The 27,997-nt window shown below is 43.2% G+C and overlaps 1 protein-coding gene across 1 annotated transcript; it reads right to left on the bottom strand.

Annotated features, from left to right (window-relative positions):
• On the bottom strand, positions 1–6,189 carry FAM89A (family with sequence similarity 89 member A). Its single transcript, XM_054279900.1, has 2 exons — positions 5,935–6,189; positions 1–1,993 (listed from the first exon to the last, which is right to left on the bottom strand). Exons 1-2 carry the CDS (start codon positions 6,187–6,189, stop codon positions 1,835–1,837), a joined length of 414 nt encoding a protein of 137 aa, XP_054135875.1. The 3' UTR covers positions 1–1,834.
• Between the last annotated feature and the right edge of the window lie 21,808 nt (positions 6,190–27,997).

Genomic DNA, 27,997 nt, shown 5'->3' with positions numbered 1-27,997 from the left:
TATGCTAAACATCATGCTTTTTATTTTTGGGGAAAGAGCAAGAAAATAGCAGTACTTCAACAGACTAGAAAAAGCCTCATGTAAATACTAAAAGCACAGCAAATTATACTAAAAGCTTATACATTCTTAAGTCAAAGCAGAAAGTTGCATGTAAATATGTGTGTGTATATATATTTATACATGTATACACACATAGGCACACAACTTTTAAGTACAGATATAACTATCTGAATTATCTGTGTTTTCCTTATCATTCAGTGTAGTTTTGGGTGAGTGAAGCAATTAGACCAGAATTAACATTAAAAAAAATATCCAACCACTGCCACAGACTAGATTAAGAACTTACACACATACACAATCACAGCACAGTCTTTACTCTCGTGGCCTTTGAATTCCACTAAAATAAGCCAGTTTTAGAGGGAATGCACCCTGGAAGTCTCTTGGCTTTTATCACTGAAACATCCTAGCCTTTGTTAAAAGCTAACAGAGGGGCTACCCCAGAATGTGATCTCCAATTCTTCCTGCAAACTGCATGCATGCCAGACATGAACCATGCAAAAACCCTTTGAGGTTTAAGCCCTTAATTATTACCTTGTGTCAAGATTCAGGCACTGTGCTTTACAGCTTCAGAATTAAATTTAAGAAACTAAAATAGCATTGGGAATTGATTTTACTTAAAATAGAGAAGGGTGAAAACTCAGATAGTTGGCAACTCTCAGCTGATTAAGCATTTCACACAATGAATTAATAAAAACTTAACCAAGTGCTTTAGTAAGTTCTGAAAACAAAAATAAGTTATATTTCAAAGAACAAGTTAGTATAAAAAGTTTTAACATATGCAAAGTATGTGCTCAAAATACTTATTTCGCATTTTTAAAAAGAGCTGTCATCTACCTTACAGCAACAAAGTTCACCCAGTATAAAATATTGCAATTTGTCCCATTGTGTCATATGAGAGGTTTCCTTATTCTTCATATGATCAAGAACACTTGCACAAGAGTTCATGTTATTCCAAGCCACATAGTGGCAGACAGACTATGTTTGAAAACGTGCTTTTACTATGCAGTGCAGTAAAAGCTGAGCAAACCATTTCAGAGCAGCGTTTAGCAGGTCGAAGAGCTACGTTGATGCAAGAAATCCAGAGAAGAGTATAAAAGTTAATGCCAAGTGGCAGTACCAAGAAAGTGAATTAGATCAACAGAAAAAAAACCCCTGCTGATGACATTCACTATCACATGTACAGCTTGTAAGCTAGGAATAAATTAGCTTAAGGAGAAAAAAAAATTCACTGTGTAAACAATTCACCCAGTACAAAACTGGATGCAGCCGGTAAGAGCAGAACTAGCTTAGTAGTGCTGAGGATGTGCGTGCATCCAGATGCCTGTTCAAAATGCATTTATCAATGCCACTGACCCCCCCAAAATCACCTAGAGCTATTTACACCACAGCAGAGGCTTCCCTCCCCCCTTATGAAGTTATTACAACTCAGGAAGTCGCTGCTGTCTACTACGATTAGAATTCCAGTTATAAGCTACCGATGTTTGTAAGATGAAAACACCCACCTTCCAAATTAAATTGAAAACTCTTGTCAAGCATGTCTGAAGACTCTTCAAAAGTTAAAGTACAGCACTTTGCTCAAGTGGTATTTGCATGAGTAACTTGTACTGACAGCCTGTTAAAATAAGAGAATTTAACACAACTCGGGGTAGCTGGGTGTTCCTCCTCCGGAAGAGGGATCCATACAAATTCCAGTCGTTCTTGTTGAGGTGTGTTACAGGGAGAGAAGGACCAAAGAACCTCAGTCCAGTCAGCCTCGAGGGGAATCTTCCTGCTTCTAGAAGTATTCCTCCTCTTCATCAAAAAATCCGTTTTCCATGGCGTACGAGCAGTCTGCGTTAGAGTCAGCTTGGCAGGCACCTTTGTACTCTTGAATGGACTCGTACAGGGAGTAGAGCTGACACAGCAATGACATGTCCAGCTGCCGAAGGCCAACCTGGAGGGGCAACAATTCAAACCATCATTACTGCAAGTGTCTTTCTGTGGCAGTATAATGCTATATATCTTTTGTTGCTAAACAGGAGGTTCAAGCTTCTTTCCGCCTTGAACAGTTACAAAAAGTGAAAGTAAAATTCATTTTCTAAGGTGGCAGATGCCCCACGGGATCAACTGGACAAAAGAACGATGTGATGCAATAGTACAGAACAAATGCAAAGTGTTCTTCCAAATGCTGTATTACAATGATGGGCCTAACTTCCAATAAGCAGTTCACTGCTGTCGGAGCCATGGCAGATAAATTAATGAAGTCTCTATTCCTCATTATGCAAGGGAGATATTTTTCCAAAAACACCATGTGTCTTTCACACATCTTTCTCTGACACCATCACAAGGTGCTCTGCTTTCATCTGAAACAGCCAGGAGTAAAAGTTTTAAATGGGACTCTGACTGGTTTTCCCACTTCCCAGCTAAGTATTTCTAGGCTAATTTTCTTTTCAATGTTGATGTACATAGGCATCTGGCAAAGCCAGGTATGTCCAGCACAGTACAGCACACTACTTCCAGGTAGCAAAACTAAAGCAGAAGTGACACAAGGACAAACTTCATCTCTTACAAATCTTCAGAGTACTTTCATGTGCCACTCAAGCACAGGCTTGATTATAATTAAATACCTAATATTTTGGCCCTCAAAATATTTTAAGCTTCTCAAATATTCCAGAGCAAATTAAAGATTTAAAACCATTTTAAAAAAGGCTGCATCTTTATGTCAGGTACAAAACCAGTACGTTGCACTGCAAACTGAAATCTTGCTACTCATTTAACTCAATTCAGTCTCCCTCTCTGGCAACAAAATGGAGAGTTTACTTGACATTGTCACCTATCCAAGTCAGATCAAATTCGAACTAGGTTTTGCCTTGCAGCTAATTTAAACCACCACCCAACTAGTGATTCTAGAGAAACAGCCATTTCAGCCTTATTTTTCAACGAAGTGTTAAGCCAACAGACTGCTCCTAGTGAGCCTCAGTTTCATCAAATAAAAAGTTTTTGCCACAACTCATGTCAAGAGAAAATAAATAAATAAATAAATAATGTTAGCAGCCTTTACTGCAACCTGAACACCAGGCTGTATTTTATTCATAATGAGAACTCTAACCTCTCCTTACGCTTCTAAATTCTCAGGACAAGACACTCAGCACACAAGAAAACCACAACAAGCTAGCATGAAGATCTTACTTTGACATTGCTGAACTATTCTACCAGCAGCTCTTTCTGAAAGTGGGGAGAAAAAAAAAAATCATACACCACAATGCCACTGAGAAAAACAGGACACAGCATCTTTCAAGAACACCACAAATTACCTGGTGACATCATGAAGCCAAAAGATGAAGTCTTGCACAGGCTAAATGTGAAGACTTTAGGACAAGACATGGAGCACTGTGCTAGCTGCCAGGATATTACAGGTAAGCCTTTCCACTCCTCAGATCTATGCTACTTTTCTCATCCATTTTCCTTTATAACCTAAACTGCTCACCTCAAGTAAGAAAGAATGCTGTGAAGTTGGACTTAATGCTCTGACATACAAGCATGAGATCGACCTGCAGACCTGCATGAGAGCTAAATGTTTGAGGGACAAGACTGCAGTCCAGAGCTGTTCAAAAAGCAATCAGGGGTGAGTCGAGGCAAAAAAGTCAACCTGGAGACCAGCGACCTTTGTCTCCCAAGGAAAGTGGGAGCATTTTCACCAGCAGCGCTCCTGTTTCAGCTCCATAAAAGACCTGAGCACTTTCTGTGAAGTTCAATCCTACTGACTGCCAAGCACAAACTTCAAGAGAAAAATTGTCCAGCAGAATTAACATAAGAGGTCTTTAAACAAAATGGTTATGTTTAATATCTTATTTTTCTGTTGCTGTCACTAATATCAAACAATCAAACAGGAAGTCTACTGACAAAAATACAGCCTCTTCAAAACTTTCAAGTATGATCCCTGAGGTAAGAAAAGCCTGAAGAAATGTCCAACCCTGACAGCATTAGCACAGTTTTTAATGCCAGCCAAGCTGTGTTTGACTCTTGATAAGACAACCTATAGTGCACAATTCCATGTGATAACTCTGTTCCTCACAATCACAGTTCTGAAATGACCTCTCCTTTCCTCCCTCTCTCTCTCCAAAGCATCCAAGTTCATCACTTTCTCAGCTTTAGAAACTTACATACATACACACAGTACCTTGCCTGATCATGCAGGAAAAGACGCTCTGTGCATTTCTTCCTCACTCACTATGGTAAATTTAAATCAAGCCTATTATTCAATAAAAATATCTTTGATTGCTGCAAGAGTGTTCAATATCAGTAATAAAGCCCTTTAATCTTCTTGATGAAAGACAGCCTATTGGTACACAAGAGTCTCTCTAATTTGTACAGGCCACAAAAAAGTACATCTGGAACCAAGGACCCTGTTGTTTGAAAGTCTTTGATGTGTTTAGAAGTATCTTTTTCTTCAGAAGTATTTTATCAAATTATCATCAAGGCTAACAGAGTATTAAAGGAAAGTTTAAAGGGGAAGTCTAGTTATCAAATGACTTTGAGAAGTATCTCATTTGATTTCCCATTAGGAAAAAAAATAGATTAGACTTGCCTAATGAATTCTGTTTGCTTTTTTGGAAAGGCTTAAGACAACTAAGACCATATGTCCTTGTTTCCTTTTATAGCATTGCAGAAGAAAGCCCCGGCAGTCGATAGACACCCATCCTTCCTGAGCCTTAATGCAAACTGGCAATTCTAATACACAGTTTTAAGAATTTTCTCTAACTGTTGAAACACTGGTGGCAAACTAGGATTTCAGCACAATACACTGTTCTTCTAAATCCACAGAAAGACCTCACAAAAGAGCTTTTTGTCCTCAAGCACATTTTTAGCCTGAGAAAAAGTCTTTAACTTGGCAGATTTTCAGCAATACCATATTTTATATGCTCCACAGTGTTATGAGAGATGAAAGACACCTCTGGAGATCATCCAGTGCAAAGCTCCTGCCAAAGCAGGGTCACCTCAAGCTGGTGACACACAAACGTGTCCTGGTGGGTTTTGAATGTCTCTAGACAGGCAAACTCCACAAGCTCCCTGGGCAGCCTGTTCCAGTGGTCTGCTGCCCTCAATGTAAAGAAGTTTTCCTCATGTTGAGGTGAAACTCCTTGCGTTTCAGTTTATGGCCATTGCTCTTCGTGCTGTCGCTGGGCACCACCAGAAAGAGTCTGGCACCATCCTCTTGAGACTCACCTTTCAGATATTTATATATAATAATGAGATTCCCTCTCAGTCCTCTTTTCTCTAAACTAAACAGGCCCATCTCCTGCAGCCCCTCTTCATAAGAAAGATGCTCCAGACCCCTAATTATCTTTGTGGCCCTCCGCTGGACCCTCTCCAGCATCTCCCTGTCGTTCTTGCACTGATTGTACAGAACCCTCAGCAGGTGAGGCTTAGGCTATTATTAGTCACTACAGCTGCAGCTTGCACCAGCACAGCACCAACACCCAATTAGTGTTTAATCAAAAGGTGCGCCAGGTCGCCCGGAAGAATTTCACTATAACAACGCCGCGCTACAGGATCAAAACAGAGTCCTGGAGAGAACCACGCCAAACCACAGCCACCTGGGCGTCACGAATCGCCGCCGACACTGGGCATTTCTGACCGCCAGCCTTTCAGCGTGGCTGCCGGTTCCAGGGGGTGCCGCAGGGCGCGGTAAGCGGCTCCCCATCCACACCCGCGGCAGCCCCGCCGCCACCCTCCCCCGCCGCCGGCACCGGGCCAGGTTACGGGGGCTGCACCGGCCCGCGCCCACCCGGGGCCGGAGCCGGGGCGCCGTTCTGGTCCCGGGGAGGTGGCGGCGCCCACGCCGCCGCTCGCCACGTCCGCCGCCCCCGCCGAGCCCCGGCCCGCCCCGCTCACCATCTCCTTGCGGAGCAGGGCCAGCGCCGCGTCCAGGTTGGGAGGCTTGGGCGGGCGCGGCGAGCCCCGGCCGCCGCCGCTCAGCTCGTCCTGGATGCGGGACTTCTGCGCGTAGAGGCGCTCCAGGTCCCGCCAGCGCCCGCCCTGGCCGCCGCCGCCGCCCGAGGACGAGGAGTTCAGCAGCCCGCTCAGGCTCTTGGGCAGCGGCGGCAGCCCCGCGCCTCCGCCGGGCCCCGGCAGCCCCGGCCCGCTCATGCTGCAGCCGCGGCCACCGACGGAAGGAGCCGCCTCGGCCCCGCCGCGGGAGGCGCCGCCCGGAGCCCGCCCCGCCTCCGGGCCGGGCGGGGGCGGGGGAGCCGTGCGGGGCCGGCCGAGGGAAGGGAGGCGGGGGAGGCAGCTGGGCAGCGGTGGGGCCGCGCCGCAGGTGCCCCGGCTCTGGGCTGGGGCCGCTTTGTGTGAGGCGCGGTGAGACCCTGCGGGCGCGGCCTCAGCCCGTGCCCCACAGAAACAGCCCCGCGGCAGCGCTCGGTCCCCGGGCACGGCAGGCAGAAGGGCCCTGCGGCAGCGGGGCTGAGCCTCCGGGCTCGGCCCAGGGGCTGGGGGAGGGATGAGGCGCAGTGAAAGCAGGCATGTAAGCAGATTAACTGCTGCAGGCGGAGGTGACCGCTTCTTCTGTGGCGATGGTGTTGCATCAGTCGCCTGGATAACGCGACACTGCTCGCCCTTTCCATCAAGATGTTTCTTTCTGCCCCGGTTTGGGCGGGGATAAATGTCTTCTCAGTCCTGTACAGTGCCGTGTTTTTGATTCAGAATGAGAATAATGTTGATAATATACTGATGCTTTGATTTTTGCTGAGTCGTGTTTATCCTAAGGGCTCTCTTTTGTCTCTGTGTGCCTGTCTCATGTTCTGCCGGGGAAAAGGTACACAAAAGAAACTGGGAGGGAGCACAGCCGTGACCGCTGACCCAAACTGGCCAAAGGGATATTCACCTTTTTTATTTGTACTTTGTTCTCAATTATTAAACTGTTCTTATCTCAGCCTACGTGTTTTACTTTTGATTCTTCTTCCCATTCCACTGGGGGAGAGGGAGGGGGGAGTGGGGTGGCTGAACGAGCAGCTGTGGTGCTTTATTTCCAGCTGAGCTTAATCCACCACCCCTTCACATGCTCACAGCCAAGTTTTGTGCTTAAAGTGTTTTATCTCCGAGCATTGCAACTACACAAACCTGGGTCTATCTGCTTTGTGAGTCAAACTTCTCAATCTGAGAGTTAGCTCGCTGTCTGTCTTCCAGCATTATTCACAGAGAGGATTACTGCTCTGCTTTACAGAAATACTCAGGTGCTTTCCTGAGAAAGCTGCGGAGAGGGAGCCTCCAGGACTGGGGATGTGGGAATCCCCAAAACTGCCAGTGTGGCCACAGCAACACAACCTCCATGTGCCAACTCTGATTTTGTGCCTTTTATGCTTCCTCCCTTTCTCCTTGACATGTTTGCATCTCCGGAGTCTCTTAAAAAAAAAAAAAAAATAGGGCAGTTTTGGATTATTCAAAATCCAAACCAAAGCAGGGTATTAAATTGGAGTTCTGGGAATATGCTTCATTGCCAAGCCAGATTGTTTAGAGGTGCATTCCTATTCCCATGACCCTGCTTTGTTTGTGGGGTTTTCTCTTCAAGAAATACCCAGATATGGTGATTTTGAGTTAAGCCTCTACATACTTTCAGTTTTGTTCCCAGACTTGCATGGTTTTTTCATGGTTTAAATGTCATTGGACTCTGTGACAATTGTTTTCAAACTGCTTAAAGTCGAGGAAGCTTTTGCCAATCGTTCTTTATGTTCACATGACACTTTAGGGATTGATTTTTCAGACAACCTTATGGGCTTTTTAATGCTTTTTGCCCTGGAATGAAGAAGATTTTTCCCCCTGTTAGGCATGATGCTACTTTTGCCCAAGTTGATTGTGAAAAATAATATGTGCTCATAGCTTTCATGAAAATAAAGGCATTTAAACCATCCTTATTGTAAATTAAAAGTGTCAACTAAGGGTGCCTGAGTGCAAAACCTTTGTTTTGGTTTGCTAAAGAAGTACACACTGTACTATTTTTCTGCTTATTAGCAAATGCATTTATTTGTTCTCCATTCACCACCCCCCGTTTTTCTCCCAGATGACAGCTATTTGAGAAAGCTTCTATAATTTTATCTAGACCACTTTATATTCATTTTTTTTTTTCAGTTTACCTGATTTCATTAAATTCTGACTGCATTTTTTCACACTTACGTCCTTTAGGCACCTTGTTGTCACATTTACCATTGCAGAGAACTTTATGTTGTCTTACTGCTCAGCTTTGTAATCTGAAAAAGAAAAAAAAAAAACCACTTTTTGGGTTTTCAGTGACCCTTCTCTCAACTGGCAACCTTATCTAGCCTTCATTCATACTAAATTCATAATTATCCTTTAAAATCCAAATCTACTGCTTTATTTATTCTGACCTAGTTATGACAGGGTGATAATGGAAGCCGGAGTCTTTTGCAGTTATGTCTTTTGGTTATGAAGCAGGTTTTGTTAGCTGTGTAGAGCTCTTGGTCTTTGTTGGTTCCCAGAATTGAACTACAGAAACATGTTACTTGTCAAAACTGATCTATGCTGAGGATGTTACCTCAAAAAACCCCACATTAAAAATATATGCTGCTGTGTCATAAAGAATTAGGAAGTTCCAGAAGAGTGGTGTCCCATAACATCTCCTTATGCGTTATGGTGTGGGTTTAATTTACATGTTCATATGTGATGTTTTTCCTTTCCTAATTCATTAGGAGGATACACAATGCCTGTGTATCATTTGTGCATCATTTACTAACAACCCTCTCTCCAAATGTGGTGATCTATGTGCATTATAGTGTACCTTGAAGTGATACATTAAGACTGTTCCCTACAGCCTTTTCTCTGATGTTTTCCCATCTAATAAGTGAGTTATCCACAGATGTTAATGGAATTCCTCGTTATGACAGCCCTCTGTTAGAAGGTAGTGTTGTTATCCCCGTTGGAACAAGGACATGAGGACACAGGGAGCTGAAGGTAGGTCATGGTAAAAAACATTGACTAATATTAAATGCCTGGTTTGTGATTCCTATGAATGACTTTCCACCCAACAGAACTGACAAAAGAACATGTGCCTCTGCTTCAAGCTACCCTGCACAGAGCAGCACTTCTGCTTAAAGCTACCTTCAATAGAACTTTAAAGTAATACTCCAGAGTTTGCAGCAATGTGGCGCGTCACATTTGTCAGCTGTGCATCAGGGATATCCTAAAACTTGCCAAACAAGATGCACCAGAGCCCCTCTGTCAGTATCCTTTTTGTGTTGGGAAGATGTATCTTGTTGGGTTAACTTGCAGTCAAAATTACTTGTCAAGGGACAGTCAGGATCCAGATATCACAATCTGGGCATAAGCAAGACAAATTAATAATTAGTTACACATGCTTTACTCTTCCATTTGCCCCTGTAGTTAAAGTGCCTGAACACACCCTGTTTCTCATGAGGCCCATGGCTTTTATCACTGGTATGGAGGAACAGAGATGAGACTGTTTTGGGGTGCTTTGGGAATGATGTGAATTGCAAGATTCACTTGGCCAAAGAGAATTCACAATTTGCTGGGTATAATTGGAACAACCTCATATATGATGCCATATAGTGGTATATCCAAACAGAAACTAGATTTTCAGCTAAAGATCATTCAATTCTTAGGCATTACTTTTCATCAGTTTTAAATAAAAATGGTTGGGTCCTAATTTTGACACTTTTTCCCCAGGTAAATTTTTATATATTTGCCTAAAAGGTGAAACCCCAAGCATATTCTAACACATATCACAGGGGCTTCCAGCTAGGCCCCTAGCAAAGTGGTATCCCAGATCTAGAGCAGAGATCCTTCTATTTGAGCTACCTGAGTAAACAGGAGCAATAGAGGGCTTTTACCTTTTTTATAGGTCTGCTACCTCATAGATACCCAAGAAAGACACTTCAGCCTTTACAGGATTCAGAACAGAGTGCCAAAAACACAAATACGGAGGTTTAGGTTTCTCAATGAGGACGGTATGGATTTTTGAACTAATTTATGCCCATCAGTTAAAGCAGTGAGAAGCAGTATGGAAATCTGAAGAGCGTGTGCACGTGGCAAATAGTTACATTTCTGCAGTGATGAGTGGTCTAATTCCTCTCTCTCACTGTATTTTTTACACTGCAGTCAGTTTCAAGTGCTGTTTTTTGTGCTGTGAATGGGAAAAAACGACTCAAAGTATGTACTTTCATGTCAAAAATTCCAGTTCAGAATTATAGGAAGGACCATGCTAAGGAAAGATAAGGACTGGATCTGAAAGTAAAGTTGATGGAAACTCTAGTTGAGGTATCCAACTGTTGTTTTCCTGATGGTGCCAAAATATGGTTTGTTCATATCCCTGTTCAAATTTAGATCAAACTATAAATCTTCTCCACAGTACATCACTCCGTGCACTGCTATATTTGTTTTTACATCTCCTTATTCTGTCCTCTCACTTTATTCAATTAGATGTAGTGGTATCAGTCTTTTTTACCCCCTACCTCTCCAGCCTCATAGATTCTTTCCCATTTTGTGAACTCTAGAAAAAAAGAATTGTAATTTGGACTACACCAAATTCATAATCCTATAATGTATCATTTTTTACAGGATTTCTGCTGTAGTTAAGAAAGCAAGCCATTTTATTGTTTCTTATCAGTTGGCAAAAGTAAATCCTCCAAAATGAAATGAGAAACAATGGTAGGCTGTAGGAATTTATAATTTCAGTATTATATGAAAATTCATAGCCATGAAAGAATACAGCAGATTTTGTGAGGTAACTGTGTAATAAACTAGCCTCATGCCCAAAGTTCTTAGTGGCTCTGAACATCTTCCCTACATCTCCTTTTGCTGTGTCAAAAAAAAAAAGAAAAAAAAAAAGAAGAAAAGTAAAAAGGACTTCAAAGTGCTTTGGGATATTTTTCTCCTCTTTCTCATGAGTTCAGTATAGTTCTAATAAGCATTTGCCTCTTCCAAAAGGTGGCTTGAGGGGGCATTTATTACCCAGTCTCTGGTTAGTTCAGTTTGTTAGCCTCACAACAACTCATTTCTTACTCTCAACAGTCTGACTTGACTTACAGTAACAGCTTTCCAGAATCTGATTACTGAAAGCAGATCGCCAGGGGATCAGAGCTACAGGCTTTAAGGGTATTTGTCTTATTATCCCAGTGACACTGAGCAGACCCTTTCCTTTAGTGAGATCTGCATTGGGGTCAGATCTGGAGGATGGGCTGAGGTCATCTGAGGTAAAAATGATGGGAGCTCTAAATCTGCAGGCAAAACAGCACAGCGGGAAGCAAGCTGCCGAGCAGGAATGGCTGCGGGTGCACAGAGGGGGGAAGGACTTGTGCTTGCTGAGTGCTCTATATTGCAGATTCTCTAGCAATTTGTATCTGCCTCAAGGCCTTTTTGACTGAGGAGTGGTCATTGGTAATTTTAAAAAAAGAATTCTTTATTTCTCTGTGAAATGGTCATTTGGAATAAACATGTACTATTATGTACTATTATGTCTGGGGATCTTAGCAAAGAGATCATATTTCTTGCTTCTTTCTTCTGTGTTTGCCCTTAGCAAATGTGTAGATCAGATTTTTTTTTTCCAGGCTGAATATGGAAATCTGTTAGATAACATGTTTTCACTAGATAGAAGTAGATCAGACTGCTCAGGAGATAAACATTCCTCTTCAGCTGTAAATGGCTATAATGCTGGCTGGGGGGGCATAATTTTATATTCAGATGTACCTGTGTTCTTGTAACATGACCTTTCCTCTTCTGCAATGCAAGTAGACAGATTTGTGCCTGAGTTGCTGAATAATTAAGTTCAAAACGGAAGCTGCAGAAAGCCCCATTCCACACCGTTCAGTTCAGCTGTGCCGATGCCACTGTCCCGCACTGCCCTCCGCCTGCCTGGAGCTCTGCCTGCGCTGCAAGGAGCCTGCACTCCTCTGCAGGCACTCACAGGGGACAGTGATGAGCACATTTCAGTGGGGCAGCAGCTGGGGTGGCACAGGGAGGATGAGGCTTCAGAGATGCCTGAGAGCACAGCAGCAGCTGAATTGAGGCCAGGCCAGAGCTTGAGGGGAGCATCCTCATGTGAACCTGGATCTCCTTGTCTTGTGCTGAAATTGAGCCACCTCTGAGGTGGGACAGGGGAAATCATTTAATGGTGTGTAACATTATTTCTAAACAGTTTAGAGGAGAAAGGTACTCTGTAATTGAAAGTTCATTTAGCTAGAGAGAATGTAATTACCTGGCACAGTTAGAGGAGCAGAGCTATTACGAGTCTTTGATGAAAGTTGTCATCAGTTGTTTAATGGCCAACAAGTGACTAGAATTTTTTGTTTCATATTTCATACAAGAACAGCACGTTCAGCAGCCCCAGTGACCCCTGAATTCAGTGCGGAGACACTCAGCAATTGCTGTCTCAGAGGCAGATGTTCTCCTAGCTGAACTATGATCATTGCTTCTTGCAGCATTTTAGTGTGTAGCACCCAAACAGCAACAAGTTTGGGCCTTATTTCAAATGGGCAACCTACTTCTGTAATGGTACTGACAAAGGAATGTCTTTGAAATACTGTCAGTATTTAAAAATTAAATACATTCTATGCAGCAAACATAATGCTTGAAAATAACTTCTTGGTGTAAGTACATGATGCCAAATTTTTACCTGGTGTGAACTTGGCAGAGAAATTGTATCAAAGCAGATTACATTTCAAACAGTGTGGAAACAATCCACCCCTCTTTCCCCGCTTCTTGTCTGTTAGAAAAGCCCCTCTCAGGCAGCGCAAACTGTGTGGTTGTTTCTCTGTCTCCTGCCCAAGAGCTGTATGTGCCTGCCAGGAGGGAAGATGATCCTTATCAGCATGTGCTGAGCTCTGTGCCTCTTGACACAATCATGCTTTTCAATTTACTGCAGACAGACACGATTGTCCCAGGCTGACATGTGGACTGAAGGAAACCCATCCAGCTCACCGGGGGATCCAAATGTTCAGCTCACCTTCCCTCCTAGAAGTCCCTCCAGCTTTTCAGAGTTGTTCTTCATTGGTAGAGATGTTGAGGAATAACTGTAATGCCAGCAGCTGTCATTGCCAGGTGGGAATGGTGCTGGAGTGCAGCAATTCCTGCACACACCTTAGGCACCTGCTACAACATTGGAGATAGCTCACATGTGACAGGATCAAACCATAGAATAATCCAGTCAATTCTTTGTCATTTTACAACTTGGTGCCTGCCATCTGGAGTATGGCACAGAGAGAAGACAGCCTCACCCAAAAAGCAATCTACAGTAAATGTTGAGGTTGCAAAAGGAAATGAAAATGTAAAGTAAAACAAAAGGCTGAAACCCCTGCAGGGGGAAATGCGACAGCAAATATCCGCAAGCAGGGGAAGCTGCTGAGTCCAAACATCAGTGCTGGAAATGAGATCAGTTCAAGCTGATCCCTAATCAGCCACTGACAGGAACAAACAGGTATACAAATGAGTTGGAAGGAAAAACGAGGATTTATGAAGTATTTTTGGCAAGTCTGGAAGAATAAGAGTCATTCCATTTGGGAAATGTAATCTAAAGGCTTCTTTGCTTTTCTCTGTTGAGTTGTCCAGGGAAGATGGAAGCCTACAGAGACTGCCTGAATAAGAACCATCAAAAATAGGATTGCTATCAAGTCCAACACCTGCTGTAAAAATAAAAGTCAGTTTTAAGGCACATCAATAGTTTTATTTCTACTGGCATCTCTAAAGAATGCTAAGGAGTTAGAAGGGGTGGAGACCTTTTGAAGATCTTGTTTACAAGTTGGACAGGCAAAAGCAACTTCTTCCTTCTTGGTCTCCTTTCCCTCTTAGCTTCTTTTTAAAAACTGTGACAGGATAAACAAAATGTAATTTATAGAAGGCCACAAACCCCTATACTATGAGAAATAAGATGTGGAGTGCAAGGTATGCATGCTTTGATTTCAACTTACTGTTTTTATATCACTTTCAGAGTGCAATTGCTCTTTATTATGAGTTTGCAGAACTTTTTGGAAAACCAGTTACCTGGAATAACTTTTAGATATCTCACAATTATTGTCAAATTTCAACTGTGAGAAAAAAATGCCAAGTAGCATCTCTTTTATTTTTCAATGCTTATGAAAACTTTTAGAATAAAATTAACATAATTTTGTCAGTGCTTTGAAAATAGGTTACTTGTATCCTGTGGCACTCACTCTTTTGATGAAGACATTTATATTTACCAATTTTATTCTTGTCAAGTCATGGTTTTCTCTGATATTGCTTTGAGGTAGAGAGAGAAAGAGGTAAAATGATATTTTGATATCACTTTGGTGAAATATCATAGATCAGAAGATAAACAGTAACTCATAAATACCATGATTTTTTAAATAATTTTAGAACTATGTTGCTGTCTCTGTTCTAGATTGATTCTGAAAATTAATTACTTTTAATTCTCATTTATTTAATGAAGTATCAACAAAGCCACAGCTAGCTAAAACTGCGAGAAGTGCACAATTTAAGATATTTTCCAAAATTTTCATAGGAAGATGCTTCCTAATATGTTCTGGAGACATCTGTCATTCCTTGAAGAAGCCCCATGAGACTTGATCCAGATCTCATGGAATTCAGTGTCAGTCTGTCCACTGGCTGCAGCTGTAGAGAGGATTGGGTTGGAGCCTGTGTCTGAAACAAGGGGAGCTGTGGTGTCTGAATGTTGGATGTTTCAGAGAAGAACTGACAATCTTGCTGTCAAGCTTTTCCTTAGGGGACCTCGGTCTTCAGAGCAATACTGATTCACCAAATAAACCTGGGAGGTGCATAATAATCACATAAAAAAGGTTGGAGAAAAATGGTGTTATTTGTAATACTAGCCTGTGTAAAGGACACAATCAGTTTTGTAAGAGAAAATGTAGGGGACTTGAGGAAGGCTTTCATTAAGCAGTATTAATAGGAAAGTTCCATCACATTTCACAGACACTAAATGTGTGGGGTTTTTAAGTGTGAGGGCAAGAACTTAATGTGAGATTTACAAATGCTACTTTTGGTACTGGCAGTGATATGAAACTATTTGAAGAACTGCAGGTAACCATGTTCTGGATTACTGTTGTGCAATAACATCGGTGTTTCGCTGCCAAATGCCCAAGTTGTGCAGGTAAGGTGTTTTTGCTCTTGTCCTCACTGGTTTTCACCCTATTGCTCCATCTGGCTGATACATTTGAGTGTGATTCAGCCTTTCTCAATTTTAATCTTCATCTTCTTAAGATTTGTTTTGGGTTGGTTTTGGCTTTCTGGTTTGTTTTGTGGGGGTTTCCAGCTAGGTTTTTCTTTGTTTCTTCTAATAGCCATGTAGCAATACCTTTACCGTTGCAGACTGAAAGGCCTGGTTTTATGTAATCCCTCCTTTTCCTCAAAACATCTCCTAGAGGTGTTAAGTGCATTGCCACACTCATTGAACCCCAGCACAGCAGTTAGGTTGCATAATGCACTTCTCTAAATCAACTTGAGCAGATGGGAAGGAAAATAGCTCAAGCTAGCACAGCACAACTCCCCTTGGGCCCTTTTCAGATGGAGGTGGAAGTGCAGCCTAGCAATGCCCTACTGTCTTCATTTTGTCCTCTTGAATGACAGAGGCAGCCTAGCCTGAGCAAAGAATTATTCCCCCTGGCTCTTCCTCTCCTCCCAGTTTACACTGGGAGCATTGTACAACTGCTCTCTTTGAAATATTGCTTGTATGGTAATTTTTCTCAGCCTTCACACATTGCTTCATTTCTACTGGTATTTAGGCAAAAAAGAGAGAAGATCAATAAAAAATTAGATGACTGAGATATAAAAAAGAACAACATAGGTTCAAAGGTGATTAAAAATAGTGACATTAATAAGTCTTTTTTATGCTTATCAGGTAGGAAGCTCACAGCTGTATGAAGAAATTAACGCTTGTCAGTTTATTAAAACTCCATGATCATGAGTGGTTAATTATCTGAAACAGAAGGAGCAGAACACTACCAAGCAAGGCTAAATGCATCACTTATTTCAACCTCACTGTAATCACTGAAGTAATGAATTTGGGTTTAGCTGGCATCATCTGGTCTCAGGTGTAGAAGCAAATGGTTATATAAAAACAATGCAAAAATCAAATCAGAACTGACTGTTTTAATTAACCATTAGAGAAAACAGGCTCCCTGTTAAGACATGTTAAGCAAAAGCTTCACCTGGAAAATTTGTTAATGTGAAATTAATTGCATACATAAATATCAATGGTGGTGTCACAGGTTTTTAAGTACCAGGTCAGCTATTCAGTGAAGAGGGGACACATCCATGATCTGACCAGAGGTGCTGCTTATTCATGGTGCCTCGTGAGCAAGCAGCAGGAAGAGCTCAAATCTTTAGTTTAGTACCCTTGCCCTAGAGCAAGCCACAGCTGTACCTCAGAACCTGTCCAAAGAGCCATGAGAAGATCAGATTTTCTCCTGCCCTTGCTCTGATAATGCAACAGAAGTGCCTGTCCTCTTTTTCTTGTACTTCATCCAAGGATTCAGTTCACTTCCAGCCTTCTTTCCTCATATAATTTATTGATGTCAGTCGTTGAGAAATTGCTAACTACTTTAAGCTTTTACAATTTTCAAAAGACTACAGCCCTGTGTGCAAGAATATTCCCTTATGTACATCCTCTGCAACTTAAATTGTGCTAGACCTAGTTTAGGATGACAGCAAAATGGGCCAAAGAACTAATAAACCTACAGAGAGTTTAGGCTGTCAAATTCTTTGTAGTCCAGGGACAAACACTGTTAGAGAACCTGGAGCAGCAAGGTGCTGAGACAGATTTAAGCCTTTCTAAGCCAACCTGGTTGTGATTTTCCATATATGCAACATTTGGGTTAACTTTGAATTCACTGGCTCCAATTCCTCCCAGTCTCTTCTTTTTCTTTGAAGTTTCCTGAGTTTTATACCACTCTGCTCTGTATCACATTTGCATCTTAACCCAGCATTCTCTATTTCCTTCACATTTCTCAGACTCTTTTAAATGAGTCATTCTGCAGCATTTTGCTGTGCTTCCTTGTCTTGCAAAGGTCAAATGTATTTTTTCCTACCTTTTTGAAGCTTCAGTGTAATGTGAAGCACCAGGGGAGCCCTTCCAGCTTTTATTTTCTCTACAGGAGGCTGTGCTTAGTTTACAGTCTTTGCAGAAGACCACGTGAGCAGCAGAGTTCACAACTGACGTGAGAGGCTCAATTATGCTCCCACTCTCAGCACAGGTAGAGCCAATCCATTTTTCATCACTGTGGCAGGGGTTTCTGTGGATCTCGTGATTTTTGCAGGATTCCTTATGGGAAATTCAATGAGGAGAGTCATGGGAAATGTTGGAAGACAATAAACACAGGGGCAGCTTTGAGGGGGTTGTTTTGGTTGTGGAAAAGAGAGATAATGATATTGAAAAAGAAACAGTGAAATAAGAAAGAAGTAAAGAGAGAAGAAAAGCCTCTTTTGAGGTTAGGTTCTCAGCAGGAAAGGAGGAGCTCAGGTCATTGGGGCTTTTGTTGGAGCAAAAATAATGAGGAATAATAGGCAAATTTGAAGTGTGTATTTGGAGGACACTGTCCCAGTGCTATGGTGAAGTGTGTAACTAGTGAGACAATAAAGAAAGAAATAAAAGAAAGATGTGGCAAAAGGAGATTAGTGTTTCCTGGAAACAGTGCTGAGAAAAATAACAGCCTTAAAACAGTAAGTAAAGTTGTCAGCACGGTGAAAAGGAGAAGCCAAACAAAGTGGGAAAAGAGAAAAACAAGAACATCTAGGCTGAAAGGCATGTAGGGGAGAGGGGGTTCTGCTTCCTCTGTTTTTTCTCAAGCTTCTATTAATGTATGTAGTGAAGAGCTCTCATTTTCCTATTCACATGTTTCTTTGCACCTTTCCACATAACTTTTCTATGTTTATGGATATATATCACAGAATCACAGAATATGCTGAGTTGGAAGGAACCCATAAGGATGATCGAGTCCAATCCCAGCCCTGCACAGGACACCCCAAGAGTCACACCCTGTGCCTGAGAGCATTGTCCAAGCACTTCTTGAACTCTGCCATGCTGGTGCTGTGACCGCTTCCCTGGGGAGCTGTTCCAGCGCCCAACCACCCTCTGGGTGAAGAACCTTTTTGTAATATCCAGCCTAAACCTCCCCTGACACAACTTCAGGCCATTCCCTCAGGTCCTGTCCGTGGTCACCAGAGAGAAGAGATCAGTGCCTGGCCCTGCTCTTCCCCTCACAAGGAAGCTGTAACTGCAGTGAGGTCTCCCCTCCAGGCTGGACAGACCAAGTGTCCTCAGCTGCTCCTGACACAGCTTCCCCTCAAGGCTCTTCATCATCTTTGTAGCCCTCCTTTGGATGCTCTCTAACAGCTTAATATCTTTCCTGTATTGTGGTGTGACTTAGAGATGGTGTTATCCCATTTTGCATGACTCTGAGAGTTTCCAGAGGAGTTACAGCCTCAGCAGAACCCAGCTGCATCTCACGCATCTCACAGTTTGCAGCGTGACCTGGAAGTGGGCAGTAGCTGATGGACATTGCCACCACTCTGATTCTCAGCTGTTGGAGAGGTTTCTTGTTTTCTTCATGCTTATATCTCAGCATTTGATTTTTGACAGCTGCAGAGCCAAATCTTTCATTAAGAGCTTTTGGGGGATTTACAGACCATGGCCTAGGTCTAATGTGCCGCAGCTATGCAACATTTCCAGTGAAAATCTCCAGTGTGCCATGTCCTAGACAGGCAAGGACTTTTAGTGGCTTTCAGGGAAAGGTTACAATTTCATCTCTTTCCCCAGGTGTTTGTCTGCAGTAATATGGAAGGATTGGATAGATGTTTATTTGGGGAAATACTGTCTCTTCTGCCTCTGGGCTGAGAGGAAATACATCTGGCCATGTGTTATTGTTAAACTATTTACATGCTCTCTGGAGGGAGTCTTGTTCACAGGGTACTGTGTCTGTCTGTAAGAGGAATAAACAGGTACATGCTACAAAGCCAGGGTCTGTAGCAAGAACTCCACTCTTCATTGACAAGGAAAGTGCAAGTGACATTTACTCAGGACTTCATAGGAGTATTTTGCTCACAAAATATTGCACAGAGTGAGAAAAAACATCCCCTGAAGAAACAGATGAAGGCGCATTCCTCAGAGATTACTGTGGGATGAGACTTCAGGAGCAGTGGTCAGCACCGGTAGCCAGTGTCCCAAGAGCAATAACATTCTTTTGCCCAAGGCACAGCCATCACAAACAGCTAGTTCTACCTCTCTAAAATTGCCAGGGGGAGGGAGACAGTCAAAGGCAAACTTTGACATTTGGAAATTAGTCAGCCCCCCTGTCTCACTCCTGCTTGCCTGCCTGTTTGGCAGCAGAGCTGGCTGGGGAAAATGTTTCTCTGATCACAGACGGCTTGGAAGCAAACTGGCAGATCTACAACTGGAGTGTGTTTCAGCATTACCTTCAGTAAAAAATTTCACTAATGATTCAATTTAGTGGCACAAAAATATAGGCTTGGGTTAACATTTTGTCCTTCTTGGCCTTGTCTTGCTTTTTCCCCTGGATGAACCTCACATGCACCACTAATGGGGAGATAGTTTCAACAGGATGCTTAATAAAGAACCCTCCCAGGACTAGTACCTGCCTTCCCCCTGTTCAGTCCCATCTCACAGCTCTCCAGGGCATCCAACTATCCGTTCAAGATAAATCAATTCCAATCCCAAAACCTGTTTAGTATCCTTCTGTAGCCAAAACATGAACTTGAGGCTTGCTCTTCTTCAAGTTGTTGCCTACCTTGATGTCAAACGCTGCCTTTGCAGGAATTCTCACCCCTGTTAATCACCTTTCCCTTCTTCCTTCCTGTCTCACTGCTGTCTCTCTGCCGTGCCACATGTGGCTCAGGCTCTTATCAGCAGTTCAGCCTCCTTCCCTGCAGAGATTGCAAGGCTTCAGGATGGAGAAAGCTGCTGCTGAGAGATGAGGAAAAGACGAGAAGCAGTGAACCCCTTGCAAATGTGAGCTGGGGAGGGCTCTTCTCAGCTTTCTACTTGCTGTCAGATGTGTTCTTGTCAGTCTCACAGCTCTTGAGAGAAAGTGGCAGAAGAGCTCTTTTTGCCTCAGTTTGGCAAACAGACAGGTAGGGCAGAGGGGTGCATAGCTACAGATTAAGAAACAAGTATCTGAAGCCCCTGGAATAAAGTTGAACAAAGCCAGAGAGCAATTGTAAAGGACAGAGACTTTAGACAGCTTTGCTCTATGGTAACCTGAATCATGTTGGAAACAGTATTTTGCTATTGTTGCAATGGAATTGTTGGGTTTTGACAAATATGTCTTTTAACTGCTTGTTTCTTCTTCCTCAGACAGAGCTCTTTTTCAATAATTCAGATCAATTCTCTTTGCATTTCTGTACTGCAATAATTAAACTCTGAGATTATTCCCCTAAAGTGTGGGACCATGTGGAATCAATCATGTGTGCCAGCAAGCCCTTCCTCTGCTGCAGCAGCAGCAGCACTGGCTCAGCAGTGGTCTGTGAGCAGAAGAGAGACAACATAGGTAGGGAGACACAACACCTTTCATACACCAAATGACAGAGCTGAAGAAAGGCTTTTGTATGAAAAGTTGCCCATTTTCTCCAGTAGTGTGTGCTGGTCTAATAGAAGACAGGATTTCTTCCTGCTAGCCTTGTGTGCTTACAATACCTGTGCTTTGATCAGGGCCTGCAGTTCACTTCAAACGCTTCCCCAGGACATTTGCTTGTTTTAATCACCACTAGCTGTTTCTTTTGCTATCAAAGAAACTCCTTCTGCTAGCTTTTGATATGGGGAATGCACCTCCCTGTAATCAAAGTGATGTTTAGCTTGTCCCTGAGCGTCTAGAGAGAAACCTTGAACAGTAGTTAGTGGCTAAATGTAAAATATGTACTTGCTAACAGCTGTGCAGACTGAGGGTGGGGTGTATGTGTGTACAGTTTGTTGTGCTGTATTTGTATTGCTGGAAGGTGAAGGCAGCTGCTTTTTTTATATTACAGATTCAAGGCATACTGTCTTTACTTTTTACACAGAGATGTAAAATAATAAAAATAATGCAGAAAAAAAATTTGAACTTCTTATTTTATAATACCATTCAACTAATGGAGTGTCTTGGAACATCCCAAACACAAATTATAGCTTACAGTGATGCTGTGATTGTCATTGTAATTATTATTAGTGGACTGACAAATGGCTATGTAAAAATATTTGAAATTTTAAATATTAAAGAGGAAGAGGCAGGCAGAAGGTGAGTGCCTTTCTCATCTCACTGGGGTCACCTCAGAAGCCTCTTTTAGAATTTCTGCAGAACTCATTCACCCTTAATTCCCATACACCCTCTCTGGGTTGTGATGGAAATATAGAAAAGCAGGCTGTAATTACTCAGAAATGATCAACAGGTATGTCTTATATATGTACACCCACACAAGAAATTTACATGTATGAAAAAAAATTCTGTTCCTAGTTTGAGACCTCTGTTGTCTCAAATAATGATTTCTTGGGTTAACATTTTGTCCTTCTTGGCCTTGTCTTGCTTTTTCCCCTGGATGAACCTCACATGCACCACTGATACAGGGTTGTCGCTGGATAGTAACCCAGTTTTAAGCTTAGAATGTCCAGCCTTTTGCCTGAGCAGGGGATGTTTGTCACGGGCACTTGCACCTCAGATTAGAATATTTGTAATTGGCTTCCACTGAGGAAATGGTTGAACACACTGCCCTGCGCAACAATCCACAAAGTGATCCATCTGGTATTAGTCAGTTACTGAGACGATGAGGAAGACCAGGGGAATGTTCCTCAGCACTCCAGAGGCAATAGAGAGGACCAGTTCCCGCAACAGGGCCAGTGCTGGACCGTCTCCATGTGCAGGGGGAAGGCTGCTCCTGGCCATGTGCCTGGGACAGGCACCATGGAGAGCCTGCAGTCTCATTGATCCCCTGGGCAAGGCGGTGGCAGGGGAGATTAGAAGCCCTCCAGACAAGAGTGTGTGGCCTATTTTGGTGTATTTATAGTGCAGCCTTCCTTTGTCCTGCTCTGTGTCCTTGGGGATGAGGGTCAATTACAACTGAATGTCAGAGCTAACATCGCTATCCACAGCCACAGCAGGAGCTGAGAGGGCAGTCAGCAAGGCCAGAAATAACCTGACACCCAGAAGCAGGCAGGGCAGCAAGTGGGGTTGGGGACCGCTTGTGCAACCTGGCCTGTTGGCAAAGGAGGGATGCTTCACCCCTTCTTGTCACTCTTGCACCGAGAATGACACAGAGCAGGTGGGAGGCAGTGTTGTAGAAAGAGCAAAAGAAGGCTTTATTCAAGAGAATTGCACGGTTTTTACAGAGCGATGCGATGCATTCTGTTTGATTGGCCCGTTAACAAAAACACCTTTCTCATACACCCTCCTTGAGAAGAACAGAGATATGAAGTAGAAAAACACTATCTGCAGATTGTTTATACTTAACAAGTTATCACATCCTTACAACTCCCTAAAACTTCTCACAAGGCGCTGTGAGAAACGCGTGCCGTTCCTCTCTCTCTGTCCCATGGCATCCACACATCTCTGGTGCTGACATCTGCAGTGCCTCTCCAGCCCTCACCGTGGGTGCTGCTGTCACTTCAGGCGGCAAAGCCTCTGCAGGCAGCATGTCCCACCTGGAGCCAGCTTGGGTGCAGGTGTAACCTTGCCAGGTGCCAGGAGCAGCTTGGGCATGGCAGGGCAGTGGGCAGCAGGTCCCTGCAGCCAAAGGCACCTGCCCCATGGAGGGATGAGCCATGGTCTCCAAGTGGAATCAATCCCACCTTCCATTTCTTGTTTGGGGACCTGTGCTGTGCACAGATCATGAATGAAGAATCCATTCTACCAAATCAGAAACAAAAAAGTAAACCAAACGCAGCAGCGTTTGATCTGGAGATATTCCAAATATCAGGCACAAACAGAAATCACAGCACTCTCCTTGTACAAAACATTTGTGATGCTGTTAAATGAGCCGCTGCAAACGCTGTAATGTTCCACTGATTCTTTGTTACTCAGCAACTACTGTGGTGGTTGAGCAGTGAATAGGCTAAACTGAGTTTTCCTAGCAGAAAAATAATGAAAGAAGATTGAAATCTCAAGTTTTAGAAAGAGACTGATGAGACTGGTGGCACAGCAGGAAGGAAGGGAGGAGCAAATGGAAGTCTGGCAGTCTGGAAAGGTTAGGTTGCAAGCAGAGCTCCTGGAAAGGGGTCAGGGGCTCACCATCCTATTAGGAGATCAAGGGAAGGCAAGTTGTGAAGCCAAATGGAATAATTTAAAGGAGACTAGTGAGAGGGAGAGATGGGGCCAGCACAACACAGCACCAGGACAGAGATCTGCCTGGTTTGGGACAAAGGAGTTTGGTAAGACTATTATAATATACTGATTTTCCCATTAACTGAGCAATTACAGAAGACACCAACACATACTTTGAAGACACATAATTTCAGCTTGAAGTTAAAACTGGTTGAATCTTAGGGGCACTATCTCAAGTTAAAAGGAAAAACAAATTAAAAATGGATGTTTGGCCAAATCCCTGCGGCTCTGCCTGTGCAGGCAGGACAGCTGATCTCCAGGGCTGCCATCAGGTAAGGGAGCAGCCATGCACAGCCCAGGGCACTGCTCCCTGTGAGCACTGATCCTGCTTGGAGCTGCCTCTAGAAATCCATGTGTGCTCATCCATGGGAATAAAGCCGCGCTCTAACTAAAGGAATTATTTTAGTTCCTCCACCTGCTTTAACCTATTTTTCATCTTCCTCAAATTGTCCTTAGCCTTTTTTTCCCATCTCTTTTTTTTTTTGCACTTCTATTTTGCCCTTCCCCCTGTTCCCTTTATTGGCTGCTGTCAAAGATAAGGTGGACCAGATTCATTGTTAGGCTGATGCGATATGGCCCTTTTTAATGTTCTTCCTTGGATTACAGCTTGCTAAAATTAAATCATTTAGTAAAAGGACAAATTAAATCATCAGCTGTGGCTCTTTTTTCTGTGGGTAACATAAAAGGATGTCTGTTGCATTTCATTTGAATTAAGGATATAATCATATGCACATTGCTGAAACTATTATGTTTCATAAAGTGGTCTTATTATTTTTGGCATATTTTGCTTTGTGTGTGGAGTCTTTTTCTTTCTATTAAATTGCATATCCATAGAGGATTTGGGGGCACTCAGCCAGTCAATCCAATTTGGAGTTGGATGGTGGTGGTAGTGGACTAAGTCCCTTATCTGTTCCCTTCAGCTGTTTTACTCTTCTGCTATTGATGGAAACATAAAATTAAAAGTGGAATCAACTCATAGGAAGCAAGAGCCCAGCAAGAGACTTAGGAGGGAAAAGTTGAGGAGGGAGATTGTGACTAATCTCTCTACAGCTGGGGTAATGTGCTGACAGATTTGATTTTAAATACACATGCAGTAGATTGGGTATTTCACAAATATTGCCATTTCATTTATCTTAGTGGGTATCAAAGCAAGTACAAGAAGAAAATTGAAATCAGATTGGTAATGGTTGGGGTTTTTTTTTTTGAGGAGTGCAATTTATGGAATTCTGGTTTCCCATGTGATGTGTACTGGGAAATTATGAAGCTTGAGGAATGAACAGGAGGCCTGAAAATGGATTAGCCATTTCTACAGGATGATAGCAGAAGCATATACAGGAACTAGCTGGTGTTTATTCTTGATTCTTCATTATGTACAGGCTACAATGAAAAAGAAGCTTAAATACTTGAAATCAGTGGTTGCAATGGTGCAAAATTTGATTTAAATAAGAATTAGAATATGATGGACCAGGTTGTCTGGTGTGTCTGTGGGATTCATGGTTCTCTTTGTGCCTTTTGATTCCAGACCAGGGAGGGCCTTCCATTTCTTCTACATTAGTATTTCTCAGTAGGCTAATAGCTCCCTACACCCCTCCATGACCCAGATTGCTGGAACTGCACAGCAGTTGAGTGATGCTGCTTTCTTTATCTTTACACAAACCTCTCTGCTGTGCTTCCCTTTTGGGCTGGCATTTGGCAATGCACACTGACAAATAAAATCTCTTATGTAAGGGGTTCTCCCCAAGGAGGATCCTCTGCCTCTTGTATCACAGTGACGTGAGAAGGAAAACCTCATGGCCAGCATCATACCCAGTCAGCAGGCTGGTCCTTCTGCAGTGAGGGCAGGAAAAGGGCAATCCTTTGTGCCCTAGGGACAGATAGGCACATCTTCCTTCTCTTGAATAAGGGTTTCTTGCCATAGCCAGTGCAGAGGACTGATGGGATCCTACACCTTTTTGTAGGATTTCTGTTCTTCAGACTGCTTCCCTCTCGTCCATGGGGCTGACCCCCACCTAGGGCTGGATTCGGTGTGAAGTGGGGAACAAGCAGAGCTTTGGAAGGAGGAGAAAGGCAGAAAGGCAGCAGGGGAAGGTGAAGGATCAAGGGAGCTTCTCTGCATCAAGGAATAGTGACGAGTAGCAAGGGAAAGCAACATAAGGAAGAGGGAAGCAGAATCTCTCTGCTTATATAAGAATGTTCAAAGAGGCTGTCATAGATGAAAGGAAAATGTAGCAAAGGCAAAGAGAGGACAAAAGCAGAATGAAGGTGTTTTTCAAGTCAGGAAATGTAATACTAAATGAAGCAAAAGAATACATTGCTGGTGTGAGTGTGATTGATTTGGCTGACGTCTGTTTGCTCCCTCCTGTAGGGCAGCTCAATGGGCTGCTGAAGAGAAGGACACATAAATCTCATGTAGGTGAGGTGTGTTGATGAAAAAACCTTGGCATCTTGTTGACTTGCCTCCCCACTTGACTGATGCTGATGTCTCACACCACAGACATGGCTTTTTGGATCTTGTACAAATTCTCAGTAGTGCTGCAAGGGGCCATTCTTCCCCACTCCTGTCCTTGTGTAGGCAAGGAAACCTCTGAGTCAAGATGCTGATGCTGAAAGCTAATTTTCCTGTTCTGGATTAATGCTTGTGGCTGTCTGAGAGCTGCAGTAAGTGCAGGAGAGGTGACGATAACGGGCTGCTGGGGGTGGTGGCAGAAAAAACCTTCCTGTGCAGCGGTGACACAGATTTATGCTGGATTACAGAGCTCATCTCATCAGCAGTTGGCAGGACCTGAGTCTCTGTGCACATTAGAGGCCTCCCCTGTCTTGATTCTCTGGTGCATAGCAATGTGGGAGTTCTTGTTTACGTATCAGAAACAAAGCTGAAAAGAGAAGGGGAAGCTCAAGGCAGCCTCTGTTTCTGCAACCTGTCAATCTGGCCCCACTCACAGTTATAATCTCCTACATTTTTCGTGGCTCCTACCCCTCATTTCTCAATGCAGCTTGCAAGGCTCCTGAATGGCATTGCAGTACGTAGAGGAGGCTTTGGTCAAACCCTCTAGAGCTCCATGTACATTTTGTCCCAGTGCCTACAGAGAAGGCAGATCTGACAGGTCTCTTGGTCTTTCAAATACACATTCAGGCTCACTTGAGAGTATTCTTGCAGAATAGAAGTGCAATACCCCATTTCTCAGGATATTTATAGATCCTTCCTTGCTCAGGGAGATTTCCTCGCTAGTTGTCTCTTGCTAAACAAGGATAGCACTTTCTGTCTTTTCTTACATTTAGTAAAGGAGAAAAGCTGCTTGGGCCTCCCTTCTTGATAAGAGACCTTTCTCAGTGAGTTGCACTTGTCACAGAACACTGCTCATCCTTTCAGGGACAAAACTTCCCTACCCCAGTTGTGTAAATATTTTCTTTCCATGAGAAGAGATTGCCACATGGTGGCAATTTACCTCCACTTTACAGTTGTACATACAAGTGTCTAACCTAGCCTGGATTTTTTCCAAACAAGTTTTCCTTCAGCCCTTCCTTTGCTCTTGGGAAACACTGGTGCTTCAATGTTGAGATTACTTTCCCCTTGTTTGGTTTTCTGCGGGTGTTTGTCCCTCTTGTCTATTCCCATCCACTCCACAATGCTTAGGATACCATTACTTTTTCCTTCCTGCTTCCAACCTTCCTACCAAACAAGAATATTGGGATAGGTTTGGATTTTACGTAATTCTTTACTTTCTTAAAGTGCCATGTACATTTTTCTTTACAGGCATGAATGGAATGACCATGGGGACAGCTGAGGGAGCAGGGAACCACGTCAGGACAGGTGCAGAGGTTGAGGCAGACTGCCAGCCCATGCTCAGAACAGCTTCCTGTGACCCTCTCTCCTCAAGCTGGCCCGGGGAACAGATGAGGAACCCAAACCCAGTCTCTGCTGCAATACCATTGAAACCAAATAATCTCTGCCAGAAGTTTACAGTTACTTTCTAAAAAGGCAGGAAATGTGACACGAGTACTCCAACAATCATAGTGTGAGGATGTTAACCCTTTGGTGTTAACCCTGAAATGTCCAAAGCAGGCCCCATTCCCTGCTGTCCCTTACATGCAGCTGCTCAGGGTCCAGTGCTCTCGTCCTCTCGCCTCTCAAAAGAGCAAGCAGCCCTGAGGATGCTGCTTGCAAGCTGAACTGTAGCATTGAAGGAAAAGTATCTCACTCCACTGCACAAAAGCAGAAAGAAAGAGAGGATTCCTGGCACAGCAGGAAAGCCAAGATGTCCCTGGAGTGATTCCAAAGTCTTGCAGGCTGATGTATTTTTACAGCATCACAGAAACATGAGATCTTATTTTTCAAGAGTCTTGATTGTAGGTTAGTGCCTTTTGTGCTTTCTTTGTGCTTTCTTTTAGATATGAATTTGTTAAGAAGTTGAAACTGACCCGTTACTGAGATTTGTCTGTGCCAACCTACCACTTTTTGTTGGCATGTATGTTTAAAGCACTGTTTTTCTCTGTATTGAATTTCATTCTTAGATGGCTGAAATAGATTTAGAAGTGTGAGTATTTGTTGAGCAATGTTTAGGATCCAGCACCATTTTTTGCCATTTAACCATCATAACAAACAAATACTCAGCGGACATTCTGAATAAAATTCC

This window comes from Melozone crissalis, unplaced genomic scaffold (assembly GCF_028551555.1).
Source record: "Melozone crissalis strain CALT ecotype California unplaced genomic scaffold, PUWL_Pcris_2 ptg000027l_1, whole genome shotgun sequence".
NCBI classification, from domain to species: domain Eukaryota; kingdom Metazoa; phylum Chordata; class Aves; order Passeriformes; family Passerellidae; genus Melozone; species Melozone crissalis.
The sequence above is the reverse complement of the archived record's forward strand: the minus strand, read 5'-3'. Positions and strand labels throughout refer to the sequence as shown.

What these genes read in the sequence shown, in the direction of transcription:
- FAM89A (XM_054279900.1), bottom strand. Translation starts at nt 6,189, where the DNA reads ATGAGCGGGCCGGGGCTGCCGGGGCCCGGCGGAGGCGCGGGGCTGCCG. An exon ending in CCCTGCTCCGCAAGGAGATG is followed by an intron (nt 1,994 to 5,934) that starts GTGAGCGGGGCG and finishes TTGCCCCTCCAG; the next exon opens with GTTGGCCTTCGGCAGCTGGA.